The sequence below is a fragment of the Phasianus colchicus genome, chromosome Z (genome assembly GCF_987193195.1).
Source record: "Phasianus colchicus chromosome Z, bPhaCol1.hap1.1, whole genome shotgun sequence".
In the NCBI taxonomy this organism is placed as follows: domain Eukaryota; kingdom Metazoa; phylum Chordata; class Aves; order Galliformes; family Phasianidae; genus Phasianus; species Phasianus colchicus.
The window spans coordinates 49504916-49521085 of record NC_143476.1 but is presented as its reverse complement, the minus strand read 5'-3'; the positions used below and the strand labels follow the sequence as shown (position 1 = coordinate 49521085).

General features: G+C 36.8%; 1 protein-coding gene across 3 annotated transcripts in view; it reads left to right on the top strand.

Moving 5' to 3' along the window:
* LRRC2 (leucine rich repeat containing 2) overlaps window positions 1-10959 on the top strand; it is a 99022-nt gene extending 88063 nt beyond the window's left edge. For all 3 annotated transcript variants that reach the window (XM_090131012.1, XM_090131013.1, XM_090131014.1), the window contains exons 6-9: window positions 5590-5735; window positions 8051-8206; window positions 8628-8764; window positions 10151-10959. In XM_090131012.1, coding sequence (XP_089987138.1) covers window positions 5590-5735; window positions 8051-8206; window positions 8628-8764; window positions 10151-10200 — 489 coding nt within the window. In that variant the 3' untranslated portion in view covers window positions 10201-10959. The remainder of the gene's footprint in view (window positions 1-5589; window positions 5736-8050; window positions 8207-8627; window positions 8765-10150) is intronic.
* The last annotated feature ends 5211 nt before the right edge of the window (window positions 10960-16170 follow it).

Sequence of the window (16170 nt, the reverse complement as noted above, 5' to 3'; positions counted from 1 at the left end):
GTTATGTTTCCCCTTTTCCAATCACTGGGAACTTCAGCAAACTGCCTTGACCATTCAAATATGATAGACAGTAGCTTGACAAATTCATCCGTCAGTTCCCTCTGAACCTGTGGATGAGTGTTATCAATCTCATGGACTTGCGCACCTTCGGGCTCTTCAGATGGTCTAGAACCTGATCTTCACTTAAGGCAGACAGATCTTCCTTTTCCAAGTTCATATCTTTGCTTTCTGCATCTTGGGCAGAGTGTCTAGAGCCCTTGCTGGTGAAGAAGGAGGCAAAGAAGTCATTGAATCAATCAGTATATAAGCTTTATGGAAGTTCAATTTTAAAACATAGCTGTATTTCATAGTCTAACTACCTAGACATACTTACTCCTTATATTTAATCGCTGTTGTCATCTTTATTTGACAGACTGCCTCAGCTTTCTCCATATCCCTCATGACCCGGTCTCCAATTTCCTTCTGGAAAGTGCCTACATTTTCCCTGGCCTTCCTTTTATCACTGATATACCTGCAGAATTTCCTCTTGTTCCCCTTTACCTCCTTGGCTAGGTTTAATTCTATCTGTGTTTTAGTTTTTCTAATCTGATCCCTGGGTACTCGGACAACTTCTTTGTAGTCCTCCCAGGTAATCCATTCTTGCTTGCACTCGCAATAGGCTTTCTTTTTGTGCTTAAGTTAGGTCCAGGAGCTCCTTGATCCATGGCGGCCTCCTAGCATTCTTGCCTAGCTTCCTTTTTCTTGAGATGCACTGCTTCTGGGCTTGGAGTAGATTGTCCTTCAGTAATGACTAGCATTCTTGGGCTCCTTTTTCCCTTCAAGGCTTTATCCCATGCCACAATTATCTGTGAATTATTGACACCTAATGTTGTTATGACTATTGCTTATTCAGTCAGCTTCCTTCTTGTTTATAGTCTAAAAATGTCTATAGTAAAATACGAAGTCCCTTTCTATGAACTATTTATGCTTAGATCATCACTATTTATAACTACCATATTTATCATCACTAGTTATAACTACTTCATTAGAATTTAAACATTAGCTTTTCTAATGACAGTAATAATGCAAAGATAATGTTAAACTTCCAAGTAAACAGTTTGTTATCAGAATAACAGCATCTACTTGTGAATTAATTCTGCAAAATATTTAGGATTTTTGCTTTGCAAGATCAGAATGATAACACTTAGGTGAAGACTTGCTTCCACATACATATTTTTTACTTAGCTTATCAAGTTATCACAAAATGAAATGCTACTTGGAGTCATTTATTTCTATGCTTCAAAGAGTTCAGTCAAAAATATGCAAATGAACACCCTGATGGTAAAGTGTGACTGGTTAAATACTTTTGATTTCTCTAATTTAAGAGTCTGGTTTGGAAACCTTGTGTTAGAATATGTTATAAATATACAGCCTATCTTTGTGAAAGGTATTTTCTGTCTCTAAATATAGTCTTGCACAGAGTTTCTTACTCCGTGCTTTTCTTCAGGAATGTCAGTGAAATTATGGATGAGGTTACATCTACTTCCTCGTGAAAGAAAAGCTGGGGATGCGTGAGAACAAATTGGGTAAATGCACCATTCACACCTAGGATTATATATCCTATAGTGCTTTCATTACACTACCAAGATACTGAGTGCTAGATTGTGCTTTTTGGGAGCTGCCATACATGGCAATCTGGTCTTACTGAAATTATTCAAATGTCCTTTGACTTCACTGTAATGAATGAATCAATGAAAAGTGTGAGCAAAAGCAGAACAGTGAATTGATTGAAATTTGTTGGTTAATCCTTATGTCTTGTCATATACTGACTTTGCTTGGATACTCTTTATGGCACAGAAGATATATGTGTAAGTGAAATTAACAATATTTTTGAGGTGAAACTTGACATGAGTTTACACCTTTTTATTTGTTGATGTTAAGCAGTAGGCAACTCATGATAAATTTGTATACAATCTTATCAGTAAATTCCTTTCATAGAAAAAGCAGAACAAACACACACACATACACACAGAAAGCCAGACACAAACAGAAACACAAAAATTTATCACATAACTTCTTCATCCTGGGATATGGTGTTCTTTTATTTCTACTAAAAGTTAACTGTCATAGGGAAAGAAAAGCAGTGGAGTGTTATCTGGTTCATTTCTATGAACAAATTTATTAAGATGAACAAAATGAAGGCGTTTTTCAAATAAAGATGATAACAGAGATTAGATATAAGGAGTAAGTACGTCTAGGTAGTTAGACTATGAAATACAGCTATGTTTTAAAATTGAACTTCCATAAAGCTTATATACTGATTGATTCAAAATGAGATAATAGAGGAAAATAACAAATGCCAACATCAAATAGAAATAAATTCTAACATAAATATGATAAGGGAGCCTCGCTTGTTTGAAAATGAAATGTTATAAGAAGTACAAAAATCCATCCGTTCTCAAAAATGAAATAAAATGCACAGTGTTTCATTTAGAAAATGTAATATATAGATGCCATAATTTTCAGTGCTTCATATATCATAAGTGGTTTTTGGGAACATTTCAGAGTGAGTGATGTCATTTACCTGGACTTGAGCAAGGCCTTTGACATGGTCCCCCACCACATCCTTCTCTCCAAACTGGAGGGATGTGGATTTGATGGGTGGACCATTTGATGGATAAGAAACTGGTTGAAAGGCCGCAGACAGAGGGTGGTCATCAATAGCTCTGTGTCCAGGTGGAGGCCGGTAACAAGTGGCGTCCCCCAGGGGTCTGTCTTGGGACCGGTGCTCTTTAACATCTTTATCAATGACATCGATGACGGAGTTGAGTGCACCCTCAGCAAGTTTGCTGACGACACCAAGCTGAGTGGTGCGGTCAACACGGTTGAAGGACGGGATGCCATTCAGAGGGACCTCGAGAGGCTAGAAAGGTGGGCCCGGGTGAACCTGATGAGGTTCAACACGGCAAAGTGCAGAGTTTTGCACATGGACTGGAGGAATCCCAGGCATCCCTACAGACTGGAAGGAGCGGTCCTTGAGAGCAGCCCTGTGGAGAAGGACCTGGGGGTCTTGATAGATGAAAAGCTTAACATGAGCCAGCAGTGTGCCCTTGTGGCTCGGAAGGCAAATGGTATCCTGGGCTCCATCAGAAGAGGGGTGGCCACAGGGATAGAGAGGTGATTGTTCCCCTCTACTCCGCTCTTGTGAGGCCCCACCTGGAGACTGCGTCCAAGTCTGGAACCCCCAGTACAAGAAAGACTGGGAACTGTTGGAGAGGGTCCAGAGGAGGGCCACAAAGATGATCAGGGGACTGGAGCACCTCCCCTATGAGGACAGGCCGCGGGAGCTGGGCTTGTGCAGCCTGGAGAAAAGAAGGCTGCGGGGTGACCTCATTGCAGCCTTTCAGTACCCAAAGGGAGCCTACAGAGGGGAGGGGAATCAACTCTTTGAAAGAGTTGATATCTGCAGGATGAGGCAAAATGGTTTTAAGTTGAGGGAGGGGAGATTTAGGTTGGACGTGAGGGGGAAATTCTGTACAGAGAGAGTGGTGAGGTACTGGAACAGGCTGCCCAGAGAGGTTGTGGATGCCCCGTCCCTGGAAGTGTTCAAGGCCAGATTTGACGCAGCCTTGGGCAGTCTGGTCTAGCATTAGGTGGGAAGGTTGGTGGCCCTGCATGTGGCAGGGGGGTTGGAGATTCATGATCCTTGAGGTCCCTTCCAACCCTGGCCATTCTGTGATTCTGTGATAATAAAAGCTCTATTACGTTTCAACATATCATGGAAAATGGACAGATTTTGTTAAGAATTACCCTAGAAGAGCAAGTACTGGCAGCTTGCAGATACACAGCAAAACCATTGCTTCATATATTCTGTGGAACGCTATACCAAACTTCATAAAAAGACAGCCTTATATTTTGTTGATATATTTTTGGGAGCACAAGATCCTGAATAATGCAAGATTTGATCTAATGAACTATTAAAATAATCTCTTTCCAATACTGTATGAAAAATGGCATAAATAATCATAAAAAATAATAACTACTATATAGATGCTTTTAATATTTAATGCAATTAGGTACTTTTGGGAAAGTATACAAAACCAGTTCCTGCTGTTGTAGAAATATTATCTTACCATATATGATTAATATTACGGAGATGTTTCAGCATGATGAGTGACTGCATATGGCAGCAAAGTGATTTGAAACTTGGAAGAACCAAGATGTTGATGTATTTTACAATAGTCTCAGTGGTTAGAGATTGACTTTTCTTGTTGAGAAACAGTTTGTTCTGAGTGCAGAAAAATTTGAAATACTTGCTTAGATTTGTGACTTGTGAAAATTATTTGAAATCATAAAGTAAATGCCATGTAAAAATTGTGTCAATTGCTTCCTCTATTTTCTTATTGGTAATGTCTGAAAAAGTCACTCTGCTGTACTTCTGCAAAAGGAGGTTTTCTTATTTTGGGGAAAAATAAAGTCAGTGTTTGGAAAATCTTCAGTGGAGGAGTGAGAAAGTGTGTTCATTTCTAGCAGTCTGTCCTCAAAGTGAAAAAAGGTTTGAAAATGAAGTGTCAGTATAAAATGTGTACTTGCCTGTTCTCAATCAGAAATGAGACACATCCAGAGTAACACCTCACCAAGGCTATTTTAATGCAGTGGTGGGCAGTTCAGAGAGACTCTTAAACTCCATTATGTTTCTGAAATATATCTGTGTAGTGATTTGTCATATGGTATTTTCAGTAATTTTCCCTGAAAAGATTTCCCTGAATTGCAAGGTCTAGCATCAATATGTGTTAAAAAAAACAGGCAAGCAAAAAAAACAGGCTTTGCCACAGTACCAATATGAGCATTTTCAATGGCAATGGTCAAATTAAATGTAACAGACTGACATATAATTCACATTACCTAGCTACATGGTTTTATGAAAACTGATAGTGTGAGTTGCTGATTCAGAGCATGGAAAGCTTTAATTAAAACTTTTATTTCTTTAAAAATTACATGGTACATTTGTAGTTACCTTCATCATACTAATATTTATAACTCAAATAAACATGTAATTCCTTACAGAAATATTCATTTAAAATTTGGAATATGGAAGATCTTTGGAAAATATTGGACAGAATTTTCATTTAGCTTTAATTGGAAATTTCATTTTGAAAGACTCCCTTGTAATATGTTCTTTCTGCATAAAAGAGGGAAACCAATGTATTTTTTTAAATGGAATTGTAAAACCTCTGGTTTTGGGAATAATAACTTTGCATCTATTAGTTGTCAGCACCGCAGTTTTTCATTTTGGAACTTACTTCGCATGTTGCCTAGGTAAAATTCAAGGCATTTTTTGTTTTTTGTTGATGACTGAAATTATATGTATCTTTAAAAATGGAAATTTCATTCAATAAAATGATGATGTTAAAAATTGGATGAACAGATTTTGAGGTAGATATTCCTGAAATTGTTTTTTAATGTACTGATGACTAAAATGAAAGACTGTTAAAAGGTTAAATGATTTTTTTTTTCTAAATGCATTGAGAAAACAAAGGGTGTTTGAAGATTAGAATGTTTTCATGTATTTGCAAAATGTAACTAAAATAAAGCAAAACTTCTTTCTAGCTAAGTAACCTGAAGCAAGTCACAGTTGTGGATGTGTCAGCAAACAAGTTCCATTCTATTCCAGTTTGTGTACTCCGGATGTCTAATTTGCAGTGGTTGGACATTAGCAGCAACAACCTGAGAGATCTCCCAGAAGACATAGACAGGTAGTTTATGTTTTAATTCATGGACAGTCTTGTGAACTACAAGAAAATCTTGAAAGTAACAAACTTCCAGAGGACACCATTAATAAAAATCACATGAAAAAGTTCACATTGCATTTGATAGTTTTACACTTTTGCTTTGCTATTTTTATTTGTGGACTGGGTCAGAGAACATAAACTACATTTCCTAGCTCACTGATGTTAGATTGTACAGTCAGTTCCTCTGCTCTTCAGTTAACTTGCATTCTCTGCCACAGTTATGATAATTTATGACCATATTCACACAGTGTTGTTTGGGAAGTTCATGGGTTGTATGTGTGTTGCAATACCAGCAAATGGGACTTACTATAGGGAATTGTCAACAGTATTCCAAAATAGTTTTTTAAAAATGCAGTTCTCCAGGCCCATTTATTTACTCTGAAATCCATTTGTAACCTGGTTTAGAAAACTTTACAAAACTCATATTAACTAAAGTTTATTAAAAAAAAAAAAAAAAAGGAGAAGGGAAGGGAAGGGAAGGGAAGGGAAGGGAAGGGAAGGGAAGGGAAGGGAAGGGAAGGGAAGGGAAGGGAAGGGAAGGGAAGGGAAGGGAAGGGAAGGGAAGGGAAGGGAAGGGAAGGGAAGGGAAGGGAAGGGAAGGGAAGGGAAGGGAAGGGAAGGGAAGGGAAGGGAAGGGAAGGGAAGGGAAGGGAAGGGAAGGGAAGGGAAGGGAAGGGAAGGGAAGGGAAGGGAAGGGAAGGGAAGGGAAGGGAAGGGAAGGGAAGGGAAGGGAAGGGAAGGGGAGGGGAGGGGAGGGGAGGGGAGGGGAGGGGAGGGGAGGGGAGGGAAGGGAAGGGAAGGGGAGGGGAGGGGAGGGGAGGGGAGGGGAGGGGAGGGGAGGGGAGGGGAGGGGAGGGGAGGGGAGGGAAGGGAAGGGAAGGGAGAAACAGAAACTATGTGGCTGGGTAAAAAGACTTTGCTGGGACGCTGCATAATCATATTTCTCTGATAGAAAGTCTGAAGTGTCAGTGTGTATTAGTAATTCAAATACAGTAAAATACTCTAGCTACAATAATGTAAAGCTGCTTCCTCAGTGCTCCCAGGAATATGAGCAGAGATTTGATTAATTCAAAAGAGCTTGTAAGACAATATTTTTATTTTGTTGAAGGATACAATTTGATTTATCAGTTATTTTTTCTTTAAAATTTTCAACCTATATGTATTCATCTCTAAAATACTCCTTTTCTTTACCACTTAGAATTGAATTGCAAACCTCAATAATAAAGCACCTAGACATCACAAAACTGTTTTTTATTATCTGATTTTGGTTTCTGAATTTTTAGAGCTCTTAGGATCAGGCAACTGAGACAAGTTCTAAAGACTAGAGAATTTTGGGATTCTTTACCTCTTTAGTGTAAATATATATTCTCATTCAATGTCTTGATTTCAATGCTGCACTGTCAAAGATTGTCAAAAATTACCATGTCATCTGTGATTAAAAAAGGTAAGTTGGCAGTATACTGAACTTTTATTTAATACCTTCCCTGAATTCAGACAAACTACACAGGCCTCATCAGCATTAGCTTAAAACAGTATTTTGAGAATGAACCCTTCTGGTCACTTGAAACAAACTGTCTTCATCAGTTTGCTTCCCTTTTTGTCTTCTATTTACTCTGAGGAATAAGTGCAGAGCTATAAATTGCTGTTCATTTGGAAAAGCTCCCCAGCAGCAAATAAAGCAAAAGCATTCTAACACATTTTTCCACAAAACACTGTCATAACATTAATTTCAGTGGAGCAACATGTGAGAACCACATGATCAGGAGCTGGTCTTTCTTTTGCTCCCTACAGTACTAATTACTAATGAAAAACAGTAGCTGGGAATATACTGCCTAGCACAGGTATATCTAATTCATAGAAACCAGAATATAGGCAAAGGTGTGAGCTGGTGACCCCAGTTTTTCATTTGTTCTTGGATATTCAAGGTAAGAATTTATATCATATTCTATTGACACTTCTGTATGGAAGTACAGTAATTTTTGTAATATTTGTTTTGAGTGCTCATCAGAGACATGCTATTAATATCTATACTGTTGAACCCTTTATGGAAATTTACACTAAATTTGAAGACAATGTTTGGGAAAAGTGTGCTACAAGTAATTTTTCAGAATCCATAGATGATGTGAGTTATAGTTGTTTTTTTTTTTTTAAAACAACAACAACAACAACAACAAAACCCACAAAATTAAGTTTGTACTACTATTTTAGATAGATGATTCTATCTAAATAAATGTCTGAAATAAATATTTAATGTTATCTTTGTCTTTACAATTTTATAGATTAGATCAACTGCAGACACTTCTCCTACAGAAAAACAAGTTAACTTATCTTCCACGAGCGTTGGTTAACATGTCAAAACTCAGTTTGCTAGTTGTCAGTGGTGATGATCTGGTTGAGATACCCACGGCTGTGTGTGAGTCTACCACAGGTTTAAAGTAAGTAAAAGTAAGAGAAATAGGAAGTATGCTTTTGGAAATGAAATGCAGCTAGTTAGAAGGATAAGTAATGCCATGTAAATGTATTAATTTATGCACCTTTTTCTATGAAACAGAACTTTGTTGCTAATTTCAAGATAAAACTAAAGATCATTTTGTCTGAATTTACTGTGAATCTGCATTTCTGCAGGTGACGTTCAGATGGAGACAGAGCAATTAATGAGATATTAACAAGCAGTATGATTAGTTGGAATGATTTATCTTTAGAAAGTATTTTTTGTCTTTTTAAAGAAATAAATGGAATAAATATTGCTTGTATTTCCCCTTTTGGCTTTAGTAGCGGCTTCTAAAATTATATTCATATTGCCCTATGATGCTCAGAAACTTGTGCATATATTGTTGCTTTAATTTCTCTCTTTAGATTTATAAGTCTCAAGAACAGCCCAGTTGAAACTATTGTATGTGAAGACACTGAAGAAATTATAGAAAGTGAACGTGAACGAGAGCAATTTGAGAAAGAGTTTATGAAAGCCTATATTGAAGACTTAAAGGAAAGAGGTAAGTGGTAACTTATGGTAGCTGCCTTGGAATATAAATGCAAACATACACTCAGAACATTATTTTTTAAAAGTACAAGCAATGCACTGTTAGACAGCAACTGTCAATTGTGGTATTAAATAAGACTAAAAGTGAAAATTTCAAAAGAGTTTTTTTAAATATTCAGCTCACTTGGAATTGAACAAATGTGTAGAAACCTAATGATGTGTTTGTACATCCACATTAGCCTTATTTCACTGCTAACATATGCAGTGATTTTTCTTATTCTCCAGATTTAGTTACATGTCTTGGAATTAGCATCAGTGATTTTGAGTTTTCTGCAAAGTGCTTCTTCTCCTGAGGAAGAAGTATAAAATGTATAAACTATATATAAATGTTCTTTTCTTTTAGACCATTCTTTGTGCATTTGTATGAAAGTATTGCTTACTTAACCAGTGTAACATGAATGTAATAAATCCACATATATATATATATTTTAATTACTCAGTTCCTGAGAGTTTATTTATTGTTTTATTTTGCTATTGTGAAATAACTGTCAGTCTCTTGAGTGCTGTTTAGTGAAGTATTTTAAGAGGGAATATTTTCTGTGAGCCAAAATACATGTAGAGGCTGTTCAAGTCTCTTTGAGATTGTACGTATACAATTATTTCTGAAAAAAATATTTTTGAAATGAATACTATGAGACCTTTTCATTTTTTGTATTTTGTCACTTGACAAAAAGAAAGTCTATGCGGCATGAAAGCAAGAATGGATTACCTGGGAATAGGTTGTTGAGTAATGTTGTGGATGTCCCCTCCCTGGAAGCACTGAAGACCATGCTGGATGGGACTTTGAGCAACCTGTTCTAAAGGCAGGCGTCCCTGGATTTAGCAGGGGGGTTGGAACTTGGTGATCTTAAAGATCTTTTCCAACCTAAACCATTCTAAGATTTTATGATTTTATGGTTAAGTGGTCTATATAGTGGTACTTGGTAAAATATAAATGTAAAGAAATGCAATGGGATTTGTCTGAATAAATCTTTTTCAGCATGGACGACTTTTGTACATCTTTGGACCAAAACAGCTTAGGGAGACATTCCTGCTTTTCCAGACTAAACTTATCTCCATCCTTTTTTACTGATGCTATTTAGTTTGAGATTCACACATGGATTCTGAGCTCTTTTGATATAAATTATGTCAATGCCAGCTTGTGAAAAGCATACTGGAAAAGCAGTAGCTGCTATATAATATAGATCAAGTGAATTTCTTTACATGAAAATTACATAAATGTCATTTGTAGAATATTTTTGAAACAAACCCAGACTTAGCTGGTTCTAGCTAAGGGTCTATTTATTTATGCTTGGTTATATAGCTAAAGTTTGATATATATATTTTTTTATTTCCACAGATTCTGCTCCTTCCTACACTACGAAAGTATTATTCAGTCTTCAGCTCTGAAGACCAATAATCTTTAAATCACTAGGGGATACCAGAATAATTCTATTTTTATCCAACTGAAAAATTAGACTGCCTGAAGCACTTCAAAACCATCATGGATTTTTCTTATTATTTGCCACTACTACTCCTAGAAACTACAGATAAAGCAAAAAGTGGAAGAGCCATCATGAGATGCTGTTTCACCCTTCTAAATGCACATATATTTTTATGTCCACCATAACAAGCCCTAAATTGTCCTAATGAAAATGTATGTGAGTGCAGTTGTCCCCAGGATAAAGACACTGTACACTGTAGTTGATGAAATACTGAAACATAAATCATAGTAGAAAAGAATCTGATTTCATAAAAGAGAATGATTAATATAGGAGGTGGATATGATCTGTTGTACTCTTAAGACCAAATTACTCATTTAATTGTTTGCAATATTTAAAACACAAACATTTATATATAACAATATTTATTTGCATTATTTTCCAAATAGATCCTGTAGATCTATTCTGCTGCTTTTTCAAGCATGTTGTAGACTTTTCCCTGTTCACATATTCAACTACCAATGTGGCTGAAACTTCTGTGCAAAACAGTCTTATAATATAGCATTGTAGGTAATAAGATTTTAAGGACTAAACAGTGTGAACAAGTACCATCTGTAAAACTGATTATAAAGATATTTCACTATTAGTTTCAAAATACATGATTTTGTGGACAATGATGGGAAGTTTCTAATCTGTGTAAGAATGTGTTTGCTGATATAAAGTTATACTTGCTATTTAATAATATAATAGTTTATATATAACTGTAAGTGTATATACTGTAGGAATCTACATCTACATAATTTTGTCTAATAAAGCTATACTTTTTAATCTGAAAAAACTTGGGACTTTGAGAATTTATTCTCAAATGGAAGAATTTAAATAATCTTAAAATGTTGTACATGCAAATAGGAGAAATTATATTTACATCTTTATTTTTTTTACTATATTATTAATTATGTCCAATTTTGTGCAGTTGATTACACTTAAGTCATTCATACTTTAAAATCAGAGCAACAAAGGGCATTCTTCCCAAGATTTCCATTAAAAAAAATACTGTTCTTGAAGTGTTCTCTTTTAAAACTTTTAGAATTAGGTCTTCTGAAATAAAGTTTAAGAACTAGCTTTGTTTTTTATTCTAGCCACAAACTGCAGCAGTCATATTACTACCCACAAGGAAACCCTCCAGACTTGGTCTCTAAGTGTTAATGCTGATTTTAAGAAAGTCTTGGAACAATGAAAAAGTTTCAAAAAATTGCAAAAAGCCAGTATCATATCACTTTTTTTTCAAAGAGTTATTGGAATGATTCAAGCAATTATAAGCCTATCAACTTGACAATCATCCAAAACAGAATAATGGGAGATCTGAAATAGGTTTAATAAAAAACAATTGAAATATGATAAAGTAGTTGGCTTATGGAAATCAAGTTATCTGAAATAAACCTAGATCTTTCTCTCAGCAAAATTATAAATTTGCTTGATTAGGTGTTTATACCAAAGGAATAAACTTCTGTAAGATGTCTGATTTGACATTGCTTGAAATTCTATTTCTAGAGGTCTTTTTTGTGTAAAATGACCCATTGAAAAATCATAGACATGTACAGAATCATAACAGCTGTATTTACAGAAGAAAGATGTACGTTATGAGTTTTGAAACTCCAAAAAACATAGAGATTCAAAAATAATTAACCAAATATTTATTCCTAGTGCAAGTTATACTGTCAGAATTGTTGAATACATAAACAGAAAGTACACCAGAATAGAGAAATTGTACTTATCTAACATTTTGGCTAATCTTACTTGAAAGAAGGTGTACCACTTCTGGAGTTCAAAAACAAAGGGGATAGAGATAAACTGGGAACATTCTGAAGAAGAATAGAAAACATGCACTTTAAGCTTAACTGAATAGTGGACAAGTCTATTTCTTTGGCAGTTTTAACAATGAAAAATCATGATCTAGGAAAAAAATTCATTGCAGCAAATTAATGTAAAGCAGAAGGCTAAAATGTGAATTCACATAGTTTGAGACTAGAAACAAATGACCTTTTTTTAGTAAGTGTAACCATGGAAGAACTAACAAAAGGCTGTGGTAAGTTCTCTGTTGCAAACTGTCTTTAAGTCCAGGTTAATATTTTACTGAAAAATTTGATGTAAAAAATAGTCAGGGGGTGAGATTAGTATTCCCTGCAGACTACTGTGAATCTTATTTTACTTGTAGAATATTTTTGCAGAATATTATTGCCTATATTTTTAATTTCAGAAAGAAAGGATTGTTTTTGTCACAGAATTTCTCAAGTTGATCTGCCTAAGGGGAAGAGGGATGTGGTGGGTTATTCTTGGGTGGCTACTAGGTGCACCACACTGCTATTTCCCTCTTTCTCCTTAGCAGAACAGGTAAAAAAAAAGTGATGAAATAAACTCATAAATTGAGATATGGGAGAGATGGAGATCTCTCACCAGTTACTGTAATGGGCAAAACAAACTTATCTTTTGGAAGATATATTTGATTTATTACCAGTGATAAATGGGGCAGAGTAGGAGAGTGAGAAAGAAACAAGCAAAAACTAAAAACACATTTAAATCTCCATCTCTTCTACCCTGATTTTGTTCCGAGGCTCAAGTTCACTCTTCTTCAACTTTTCCACCTCCCTCTCCCTGAGAGGCACATAGGAATAGGAATTGCAGTCAGCCTATAGTACTTTGTCTCTGCTGTTCCTTTCTCCTCATTCTCTTCCTTGCTCCAGTGTAAGGTCCCTTCCATAGCATGCAGTCCTTCAGGAACTGGTCCAGATTTGACTGCTGGAGCAGTTCCTAAAGACTGCTATTACTCAAGAACTCTTCTAGCATTGGTCTTTTCCAAAGGATGGCCAGGAGCCTACTTCTGCATTGGCACTCTGTGGGCTGTAGCTTCCTTTGGAGTATTTACACTTGATACAGCATGGAATTATCCAGAATCTTCAGTGTAGAGGTCTGCTCCATGGAATGCAAGTGGGTAGTGAGTTAAATTATGGTCTTCTTTACAGGCTGCAGAGGATTCTCTCCTCCAGTGTGTAGAGCGTATCCTCCCCTCCTTCTTCACTGGCCTTCGTGTCTGCAGGACTGTTTCTCTCTACTTTTTCACAGTTTTCTCAGCTGTAGCCACACAACATTTTGTACATATGATATGCCATCACAGAAATGCCATTTGAGTCTCTGATGGGCTCAACTCTGTCCAGTGGTAAGTCCCTCTTGGAGCAGGCTAGAACACTTCATCCAACATGAGATAGACCCTGGTTTCCTCTTACAAGGGTCACCCCTGCAGCTGTCTGTCTCACTTCACTGCCATGAACCCAACATAATGTTATCCGCATACAATTGTTTCCATTACATTCAATAAGCCCAGTAGGTAAGGACAGGTGAAATGAAAGTTACACTAATTTTAACGTAAATGTATGTGAGTTCTACTTGTGTCCTAACCAGCAAAATGCTGTGAAAATATGCATCCTACACATTGCCAATGGTTTTGGGTTGGCTTGGCCCAGTTTCGAGACTAATGGGGTGGAAGGACCATGCCCCAAAAGATGGGGAAGGAAAAAAGGGGAAAAGGTAAGGGGATGGGCATGAAAACAAAACAGCAGCAATGAATTAAGGGAAAAAACAAATTTACTAAATTTGACAGTGGAATGCAAGATAACACAGTATAATACAATATAATTGAAATTGAAGCTAATAAATAAATTAAAGAGAGTGTCCAAAAACCAAAAGTCTTACTTTAGTACTGAGGGCTAGACAACTAGTGAGCACACACCGCAGTGATGAGCAGTGAAAGAAGGGACAGTCTCATGATTCCTGAGCAGTTTTATCTTTCCCTTTAAATGGAAAGCAGAAATGGAACAGTGAAAGTCTTCTGGGAGACGTAGTTCTTCTTCTCTTCTGAGAACCATTTACCCAGAGCTATCGACTGTCCCAGGAACTGAAGCATAAGTCTTTAACTCCCATGCTACTATGTGACATTGATGTGGAATACTGATAAAAGAAATCATAACAATATGACAATGGTGTTGTGTTAAATATAATTTCATTGTTGTCATCCATCGCAGTACAAAATTTCTGTGTCAAGAGACAGAGACTTTGAATTTAGTAAAGTTTTATTGTTTTTTTTTTTTTTTTTAATAGGAATCTTACTTCAGTCTTTGATCTTTCACTAAAAAGTTTTACTTCAAGAGAAAAAAAGATGAGGTGTTATTGGCAGTTTGCATAATCCCTTTTTCAATTTTTGAGAATAAATGATTTTGTGAATGATAGAAAATGTGAATAAAATGGAATGGAACAGAATAGAGTAGTTCTGTTGGATGGGACCTACAAAGACCATCATGACCATCTGCTTGACCACCTCAAGGCTAAACAAAAGTTAAAGCATTTTTCTGATGGCATTATCCAAATACCTTTTGAACATCGAAATGTGTGGGGCAACAACTGCTTTGCTAAGAAGCCTGTAAATGTCTTTGGCCACCCTTTTAGCAAAGACTACTTTCTTAATATCCAGTCTGATCCTCCTCTAGTGCAGTTCAGTGTCATTCCCAAGTCCTGTCATTGGTTTCCAGCGATTAAAACCCAGCATTTTCCTCTGTTTCTACTCCTCAGTGAGCTGCAGGGAGCAGTGAGATTGCTTCTTGGCTTCCTCTTCTGGAAACTGGACAGCCCAAATGTTCTTAGTCTCTTCTCATAGCCTGTTACTAGCTTTGTTGCCCCTGGACACTTTCAAGCACCTTAACATCTTTTTATATTGTGAGAACAAGAACTGCACATAATGTTCAGGCTGAGGATGCACTACTTCTGTTAGCTTTGCAGTGGTGTCTAGATAAACTTCATCATAGTGCTTTTTCACTCTTCTCCTCAAAGGAGCAGATGGAGAAAATATGATAGAAGAGGGCTCAAGTGTCAAGATAAGGCTAGGGATGTAAATCACCAGTTACTGTCATGGGCTAATTCAGCATAGGGAGACTCATATAATTTATTGCCTATTACTGACAGACAAGAACAGTGATAAACTAAAAGCAAACTAAAAACTTTCCACCATGTTCTACCTCCTTCTACCATGAGGCACAGGGGTTTGGGTACGAGAGTCAGTTAATAATGCTTCATCTCTACCACTCCTCCATTGTCATTCTGCTTCTGCTCCAGCATGAGGTCCTTCCCATGGGACACCAACTTTACTGAACTTATCCTGCATGGGTTTTACTGCAGCTCTGCTAAACATGACTTGATACCACAGGACCCATCCTTCAGTTGCAGACTGCTCCATATGTGTCCCCAGGGGCAGTAGCTCCCCCAGACCTCGTGGCCCACATGGGCTGCTCTCCAGGGCTGCAGCCCAGGCTTGAGGCTGATCCTGAGGGGGTCTCCATGGGTTATACCTCCTTCAAATCCCATCCACTGCTGCACAGTGGGCTCCTCCTTGACAGTATACAAACCCACAGATAATACACAAACCCACAACTGCGAACATTGTATATTGGTGCTAAGCAATAACAATAGCTCAGAGATGCAGCCTGATAAACTTGTCAGCAGGACATATACAGAATTTCAGCTGGAAATCAGTTTGTCCACTAATGTAAACAAGAAATTAAATATTAAGGGAAAAACCATTCTGTCTTTGGCAATAAAGAGCTAAAGTTTTCTCTCCGGTGATAGGAGGAATTAATCTTTTTTTTTTTTTCCTTTTTTTTTTCCTTTTTTTTTTTTTTTTTTTAGTTCCTGGAATCTGTTTTCCACAATAGTTGGTTTCCAAGTAGGAGAACTCTGGAAGTTAGAATTTACCTGCTCTTCAGGCAGGAGTTCCATAATGAAAATCCCCATATTCAGTAAAGTCACAACAGAGACAAGTCTATTTTGCACTCTAACGTGTCTGGTCTGGAATTAGAACTCATCTAGTTGAGCAAACCATTGCAAAATGTCTGCC